The sequence below is a fragment of the Haplochromis burtoni genome, unplaced genomic scaffold (genome assembly GCF_018398535.1).
Source record: "Haplochromis burtoni strain Fernald_Lab_line unplaced genomic scaffold, NCSU_Asbu1 Contig_46, whole genome shotgun sequence".
In the NCBI taxonomy this organism is placed as follows: domain Eukaryota; kingdom Metazoa; phylum Chordata; class Actinopteri; order Cichliformes; family Cichlidae; genus Haplochromis; species Haplochromis burtoni.
Window position 1 is genome coordinate 612,808 of NW_024582407.1, and position 8,824 is coordinate 621,631.

An 8,824-nucleotide genomic window follows, 5' to 3' on the forward strand; every position below is an offset into this window, starting at 1 on the left:
TATACTCAAAGTTTTTCTGAGGTTTCTGCAGCCTGAAAGTAGTCATCAAGCATTAAAGTTTAGTCATATTATTTAGTATTACATGTTTAAAAAAAATCTTGTATAGTATTAACCCAATAAGCTGCTTTGTTTACAGGCTGCATGTTTGTCATTTCAGAGTTTGAGAAAGTAGAAAAGGAGAAAGAGCCTTCAGCTATCAAACCACTTGCGTAGAACCAGCTCCCAGTTTTGATCAGGGAACAGACCATCTGGACTTTTAAGTGAACGCTTCACTTTCCTTTCTGATAAAAGCAGGATCAGGAGACCTTAAATCCTTTAGTTATGTTGCTGTAGGATTTCCCATGAAGCAGAGCTTTTCCTTTCATGCTTGCCATTAATTTAAATGCCACTACTGTCTTCTATAGGTAATGAAACAGGCTTAGCTGAATTGGTACCATATAAATAAAACCGACTTAAGTATCATTCAATCTAAACTGCAAAAATTTAAATTGTTTGTGATTTAGCAGTTTAAATATACAGAATTCAAACTTCAAAGCAGTGTTAAACTGATGGCAAAGGCACATCACTTCTTATTGCAAACTAAACTGATGGGCGCAGAAGCTTTATTCAGCTTCCCTGAGATAAATGTTGTGTTTTTAAAAATAAGTAGAATAACACAAGGTAAGGTTTTAAAGAAACAATGTATTTACAGGAAATACCATACCATACAGTACAGTACAATACAATAAACTTTAATACTTATATTTCCTGAGTATCAAAAATTTATTTAAAACTTCTAAACAATTTACATTATCTAAAAGTTACATTACAATATATTTACATACATTTCATTTAAAATAAAATAAAAGCCTTTATTTTGGGTTTTTTGGCATCGTCTTCTCACAATCAGGATATATTCTTTTGTTCGATTGTGTCAGTTTTCTTTGAGTGTTTCACTCAGTGTTGACTTCCGTATACAGGTTTTGGGAAAAGTACGTGCAGTGAAGCCTTGCATTTTCAGGTCGAGCTTATATAAAAACTTCCACTCTTGTCCGAGGTTTGGACAGTGCTAGTGGAAACACTGCTGGCTCAGAGGTTAGCTGCTTTAAAAAAAAATAAAAAATCTGAATAAAATTCCACAAAGCTTCCATCACAGTCGCCTGATGTTCTTCTTGCTGCGAGCGCTCCCCGGTGACGTCTTAGAGAAGTTGGCTCGGGGAGTCACGGTTCTGCAGGGGGTCGAGCCGTGGAAAGACTCCTGACAGCGAGTGCAGAAGGTGAAGAGACAACTAAGGCGAGTGCACGTAGCTTTCTGAACCTCATTCAGATGTGTTGCTGGTGAGCCGCAGCGTTTGCAGGCACGAAGAGACTCGTGTTGCTTCAGAGTGCTGGCAGCCTGGAGATAGAAAGAATGAAACGTGGAGGTTTGTTAAAAACAAGGCTATAAGGAACATTTATGCATTTCCTACAGTGAAAACATCATTTGGAAAATTAATCTTGGCCATGAGGTTGTTTTTCAGTTCTGTTGCATCAGAGTGAATTGTTGAAAACGATGCTCACCTGGATGTACTCGTTGAAGCGTGAGCATCGGGAGGTGGGTGTGCTGCCTCTCTGAGAGGCAGCAGCCCGTCTGGTGGTCATGCAGCTGGGGGTGGACGAGGAGGATGATGAAGATGGAGTCTTTGAGGAAGCCGTGGTCTGCATGCAGGACAGCACCATCCTGGAGACGGCCACATCTCTTGTCAAACCAATACCCCTCTGTCTCAGAGAGTTTCTTGACTCCTAAAAATGAATTAATCAAATGATTAGAACATTTGCAGCTTTAGCAGTATACTGTTATTCATATTGTTGCAAGAAAAAAACAAAATAAAGACTCAAAACTAAATATTCTTATTCAGGTTGCCTTATAGAAAGAATGACATGAATTGTGAATGCGTCATCCTTTCTTATAGCTCTAACAACCACCCGTTGCATGTTTTCCTTACATGTGCAACTGTTCTTTTAAATAACTTGTAAGAAGACCTGTACGGTAGGTTGTGGTCTTTCTTACTATGCAACTACTTGATAAGAATCACACTGATGGCCTGAAGCACAAAAGCATTGTCTGAATCAGTGTCATGTTGTGCGAGTTTCCTCACCCTGAGTTCCTGCTCAGCTCGCTGACACCGCCTCAGAGCTGCTGCATCTTCACAGATGATTTTCCTCCAAGTCCTGCTCACTTTCTTGCAACTGAAGTTGAAAAAGGAAATGTAACATGCGATTAATAAGAGCAAAAAAATTAACAGTTACAAAGATTCAAAATTTAATTCTGATATCACCTAAATTCAAATTTCCTTACTGCCAAATACATTTATCCAGATAGGACAAAGTGAAGGGTTTGTAGCTTACCTAATGAGGTCCAAGTCTTCCAGAAAAGCCAGGATCTTTGTCAGGATACATCTCATGTTTCTGGCCAGCAGAGACTGAAAGATATCGCTGTACTCCAAGCCCATCTGACGTCCAATCACCCGATCCAAAAGAAAATTCTCTGCAACTTTTGTGACAATGCTCCAGTCGTACCTAACACACATAGAAAGACAACATTTTATAGCTGCCCAAGTGTAAACCAATCTAGATGAACACCCAGTCAAACAAGATGTCAAAATCTTACCTCTTATTCTTCTCATAGCTCTTAGCAAGTTCTTCACACACAACCCGCTGGAAGTTCAGTATAGGCAGGTGGCTGTCGCTGTGATGGCCGGATGGGGTGGACGACGAGTATGCCGCAGTTCTCCTCTGGGGACGAACCACAGGCGTGCAGACTGCCTCCAGTTGAATAGGGGTGCTCCTTCCTTGACATTTGGAAGGAGAATTATGTGGCATTCCTTGATTTGTAGCAGTAGACGACACTACTGTGGACTTTCCCAGGATGTGGACATCCTCTTCGTTCTCATGGTGATATTCAATCTGACTGTTTTGCAGAGACAGATAACCACTATCCTCAAACTCCAGAGTCCTGTCATGCGCCATGCCAGTGCTGTTTTCCTTGTCGTGGATTGCACTGGTGTTGTTTTTGGAAGAGAACAACACCGTGGTCACCTTTACAGGGGAACACTGAGGTTTGATGGGGATGGGCTCTTTTACTGGGGAAGCTTTGGCCTCCACGGCAGAGGCTCTTGGAGATTCGCACGCGGCAAACTTCATGATGATTCCGTTAGAATGAGACATTCACTTTGCAGATTTCTAAGTACAGGAGAGAAATAACAAGATTGTGTTAGGTTAGGTTTTACGGAGTGCACGGGACTGAATGCACACAGCTTCCCAAATGCAAGCTAACCAGGCCACATTAAACATCAAATGTAACCTATGAGTGGCTAGACAGGGAATAAAGCTATAATATAAACACTGTTGTTTAAAAGGGGAAATAAGGTTGGAAACTTTTCAATAAGATAGTTTTCCAAAGTCTTGATTTTGGCGCGATGCAAATTTGGCGGAAATGTAGCGATGACGTGAAGCTACTCGGTTTTCGCCCATTTATGCTGTCTTTGGTCAAACGTATGTCAAATAACATGAACTGGACATTAATGAGAGTGATGGGCGTTAAATAAAATCCTGTTATAATACCGAGCTACATTTGCGTGGTCTTAGATGATAATATGGTAAGTAGTTTGCAACTAAGAAGCTACTTATGACAAACTCCTCATACCGCGAACAGAATAACATTCCGCTAAAGAGAACTCTTAAAAGTTTAGAAAAGGTACGTAACTCCTCTTACCTTACTGTTGTTATATCGTTATCCACAGAAGAGTCCTAGTAGCTGGTCAAGTATCTTCTCGACTGTCGCCCGCTCTTCTCAGATTAAATACTCCTCAACTGAAAATCCGCCAGTTGCAGCCACTCTTTTGAAATCGGTGCGCAAATGGCGCAAACCAATCACAGTACAAGGGGAGGTTGTCTCTTTAAAACGTCAACAAATGAAAGCTGGCTTCAGTTTCGGTGACGTCACCACGCAGTGAACGTGTTCCCACTGCAAAACTGTCGTGAAAAAAACATGGCCTGTCTGAGCGCCATTCAGCGTTTGAAGCTAATGTAAACAGATATATCTCACGCACTTAAACGTAAGAAGTTTCTAAACGTTAGCCGATTTGAAAATCGTGGCATCCTCCGGAACTTAGCATATTTTGCAGACCGCAAATATGCAAAAAACAAAATAATATTTCCAAATCCTATATTTTGAATATGGCACTTCATAGGCGAAATAAGCCTTTTAAACTCCTAGGACCTGGCGTCCACATATGTGGACATCACATTTTGGGTTATTTAGACCAAAATACTCAATTTTGCTCTACAAGGGCCTGATATCCACTTACGAGGACATTATACTGCTACAATTTTATCAAAGTTTTAAACGAATATCCTCATATGTGGCTCTTATTTTTCTTAAAAACAAAAATAAGGTTTAAAAAAATCTGGTACTTATTTGTTTATATTCATCGGGCCCCAATGTGACCAAATATCAAAGAGAAATTAAAAATGCATGCCGTGGAAGAGTTTGGGTCTTAGAGGAGGTTAAAGTCTTTTTTTAAAGTTGGTATGTTCGGAATCTTTAATGCAGCTTGAAATTAGAGTTACTATTGAATAATTCTGTGTTGTTAACACTAGAAAAAATAAAATTATGCATGCACTAATTAGGATATTTTGGGTGAAAATCGATACGACTGTTTAAATAGAATTTATTATTAAAAATCTTTAGCACACAACCTTTAACCAATTAGGCATACGATAAACATCAGCCATTGCTTGGTAAATACTGGTAAATTCAATTACCAATTAATTATTTGCAGGGTTTCTGAAAAGTTTGAAAGGCCCACGGATGTTTAATCAGTGTACCTGATTAATATTTATGACTGAAACTAACACTCCCGTTTCAGGATGCTTCAAACATTTAAATGGAAACAACAATTTTCATCACTGGGTTTTATTGAGCCTGTTCTTACATGGAAAACATGAATAAGAGACTCTTTCCTGCCATGATTCCCACTGCTTGACAAACAAAAGCTCTACAATGCAGATAATGTACAGGATGGTTAAGTTCACACCCTGCCTGGAATGTGTTAAGTAGCTCTTTCACTGAAACCAGTGGGGGAAGCTGGGGGATGTAATGTAGGTTTATTTCCAGACACTGTCTCAGCTTTTTTCTCTAACACTTTTCTGTTATTTAAGTCATAAAAAACATAATCAGGATCTCTGTATAATTTAATATTTACAGGACAGTGAAATGGGAATTGTTGATCAACTGGGAGAAAACATGAGAGAGGGTCACTGAAGATGTATGTGACGGTTCATTTTGCATACTGGAGTCCACCCTGATAAGTTTAGTCTCTTGATCCTGTTGTCAAACTCTAATTTACAAGTTTAGTCGTTCTGGTTGAAAGCTGTCCCAGATACATTTCAAAGCAGCTTAAAGTCAATAAAATGCTCAGGTGACCAAATCGTTTTTGTAAAAGCCACAAAGGCCATTCTTTGCTATTTAGCTTACAGTTTCTGCAAGCTAAAGGTGTATATGTAATAATGTTATTTAACAGTCTGTTGTATACGACTTTAAACTTTAACAGTTTAAAGTGGGGAAACTGTGTGCTATTTTTCCTGGTGTCTATTTTGAGCGCTGAACAATCTACTGTGGGCCAGAGCAAGCAGTAAAGTATGCAAAGTATGTACCAAGAAAAATTATGTGTTTGTATTGATGTGTTGATGCTGATATTAGAGAGTTTTGTTCATGCATGTGTGCCAATGAATTATTGTTTCCAGATTTAAGACAGAACACAGTGAAATACCTGCACCCCAGACCACATATGGTCCCTGCTCATCCTCTTGATTGCCAATTACTTCCAGTATAATATGGGTTTCAGCGATATATTCAAGTGGCCTGTTAAATAATCCTAATGATTCGCACCATGCCCAAGCAGTGGGGGGTCTACAATTCACATGCAATATCATTGACTCCAAATGCCATGAGAGGCTACTCGAAACCCCCCACCCCACAGTTAAGTCACCCCAGAAAGGGCATGTGACATTATTGTGGCATGTGTGATTCTTCACAACATTGCAACAATTAGAGGAGAACACTGTCCTTCTGAACCAAACATCAGCAGTGATCCAAACCATGAACATCCTGACCCTCCCACGGACATACAAGATGGAAGTGCAGTCAGAGACACCATATGTCACAATCATTTCTTTTGACCCATCACCTCAACATGTTGAAAGAAGAATAAACAGATTTTATGTTCAACTGGCTTTATTGGTCACCTGTGTTTCCTGTACACAAAGTATTAAAAGATGTAAACCTCATAAAGTGTCTCTGTTGCTTCCTCCTCTGTAACAGCTGTCAATGTTTCTTCATTATTTTCCTGTAGTAAAGAAATAAACAACATTGCTGTTCTACTGTAAACTCATATAATCTGTGGAGTATTACTCACAACTGCATGTTGGTCTGGCTCAACAGGAGGCTGCACCAGATGCAGTACACCACCACCATCAACTGATAGAATATGAGGTTTATACAGGTCACTTATAACTTACAAGGGACCAAATGGCAATTAACAAACATACCAATCACCTTACACTTCATTGTCATTATGCTCTCAAAGACAACCAAGACTGAGGGAAGGCAAAATCAGTAGGAAAATGACTTCACTACAAAATAATCCATTATGGTAAAGAGTTTATCAAATGAATGAGTAGCACTGCAAAGGTGACTGTGAAGAAAGGATGTATGCACATCATGTATTATTTTGAATTTACCCCCTATGTAGGCACTTGTGTCTTGCGGGGTTATTGACTCAGAGGATGTCCCCGCAGAGATGCCTTCGGCCACAGGGCGCCCACTGTTTTGGCTGAGGGCCAACTGCTCAGCCTCTGTGAGTGGTGGTGGTGTTGGCTATAACGGGTCACATTTGAGCATACAGAGTAAGCAAATATGTACTTGTAATGTGCTCAGATAATTTCAATAAGTGCTTACAGAAAGAAAATTAATGTAGCCTCTAACTGCAATTGATTTACATAGGACAAACAGACCAAGCACTATGGCTCATAATACAATTACACCTCACCTGTTTGGACTATATTTTTATATTTCATTTTTACTTGCTGCCAGGAACGTTTGGGGCCTGTTGGGTTGCACCTGCGCTCACATCACATCACAAAATAAAATGTATGAAATATAAAATATAACATATGATAAAATAACATATGATAAAATAACGTGTTAAATGGGTGGAAATCCCTAGATCAATGTTTAAATTAACACTCACGCATTGACTCTGTCGGCTATGTTTTGCCATGCATGCTCCCTGTCTTTTGCAGCTATGGCTAACTTTACTTTTTTCCGCGGAATTTGCATGTTATCGGCATATGCTGCCATCAGAATTTCGGCCTCAAGCGCTGTAAAATACATTGACCGCGCCTTCTTTCCCTCCGTCTCCATGGTGACTCGCTTAATCTGTGCTCCGCTTATCAGGGCTTTATGTATCCTCGTCCGCGCGCTTCACTTGGGGTTAAAGCAACTCCGCGTTGACTGAACTACTTGTTATCAGCCTTTCTGAAACCGAATATTCCGAGTTGGACAGTTCGGGGTTACTCAACCGTGAGTGTCGTTTTTCACTCTGAGTTTTCCAAACCGGCTTCCTGAAACAGGGCCCTGGTTAAGGTCAGGAATAAGGTTATGGTTAGGGCTAGGGATAAGGTTAGGTTTAGGGCTGGAATACAGGGCTGGAACGTCTATAACCGCGGGAGCGTCATTCACTGGATTCCAGCCATAACCCGCCGCGTACCATAAGAACGCCGAAGGTCTCCTTTCGCGTTCCTCAGGAACGCCGCGGGACGTGACAAAACGTCGAAATGTTACGCCTCGGGACAGATCCGTAAGCGTAAACCTGCTCGGGAGCAGGTTTACTTTATGTAAACAGGATTAGATCGCGGCCACTCAGGTATGTCCGAAAGCAACAGCGATATTTTACCACTGTTTTACCATAAATAAATATTATCAATGTAACTAAAGTTAATGCAGTACTTGATCCTTTTATTGATTCCATACAGATACATACAGGTCATTTCCAAAAAAAAAGGGAAATGTACTATTAATCATTCTATTTCATGTATTTGATTATTTCCGATGTAATTTGGAGTAGTAATAGTAAATTACTTCGTGTAATCAAGATGAGAGACCACGGCTATAAAAGCGAAGGTGGATTTGGGAAGTCTGCCATGTCCTGTCCGTATACGTGAGCCACCCATTGCGGAAGGTGCAAGATTGATAAGGAGAGTTTTCAGAACTCAGCGTATATTGCGGGATAGACAGGATCCTTTAGCTCAGCGCGACAGTGTGCTCGAGAGATATCGATTTTCCCGTGAGGGTATTATTTACTTAACCAACTTGTTGACAAGGGGGTGCAGGACCACCACGTGTCTTTTTTTGCTCTGCCCTTTTCTTGGTTGCTGTTATAAACAAAGAAACCGATTATTTCAGGGTCTCTTTCCAAGAGAATAAAAGCAATATAAGTATGGGGCGCCGTTTGTAAACTGAAACATGCCGAAATTAACAGCAACATTTTTCCACATTTAGCTCTAAATCTTACAAAAACATTTGTAACTTTTCATATTTAAAACAGGATTTTAAATGTTAAATCTAAATGCTAAATGTTAAATCTAAATGTTAAATGTTAAATCTAAATATTATATATAAATCTAAATGTTAAATGTTAAATCTAAATGTTATATATAAATCTAAATGTTAAATGTTAAATCTAAATGTTATATATAAATCTAAATGTTAAATGTTAAATCTAAATGTTATATATAAATCTAA

At 39.5% G+C, this 8,824-nt stretch overlaps 1 protein-coding gene across 1 annotated transcript; it reads right to left on the reverse strand.

Annotated features, from left to right (window-relative positions):
• Nucleotides 1–697: 697 nt before the first annotated feature.
• On the reverse strand, nucleotides 698–3,885 carry fbxo5 (F-box protein 5). Its single transcript, XM_005941300.3, has 6 exons — nucleotides 3,734–3,885; nucleotides 2,630–3,201; nucleotides 2,368–2,538; nucleotides 2,118–2,208; nucleotides 1,540–1,761; nucleotides 698–1,375 (listed from the first exon to the last, which is right to left on the reverse strand). Exons 2-6 carry the CDS (start codon nucleotides 3,184–3,186, stop codon nucleotides 1,130–1,132), a joined length of 1,287 nt encoding a protein of 428 aa, XP_005941362.1. The 5' UTR covers nucleotides 3,187–3,201; nucleotides 3,734–3,885; the 3' UTR covers nucleotides 698–1,129.
• Between the last annotated feature and the right edge of the window lie 4,939 nt (nucleotides 3,886–8,824).

What these genes read in the sequence shown, in the direction of transcription:
- fbxo5 (XM_005941300.3), bottom strand. Translation starts at nt 3,186, where the DNA reads ATGTCTCATTCTAACGGAATCATCATGAAGTTTGCCGCGTGCGAATCT. An exon ending in GAAGACTTGGACCTCATTAG is followed by an intron (nt 2,209 to 2,367) that starts GTAAGCTACAAA and finishes TTTCAACTTCAG; the next exon opens with TTGCAAGAAAGTGAGCAGGA. An exon ending in GAGCTGAGCAGGAACTCAGG is followed by an intron (nt 1,762 to 2,117) that starts GTGAGGAAACTC and finishes ATTCATTTTTAG; the next exon opens with GAGTCAAGAAACTCTCTGAG.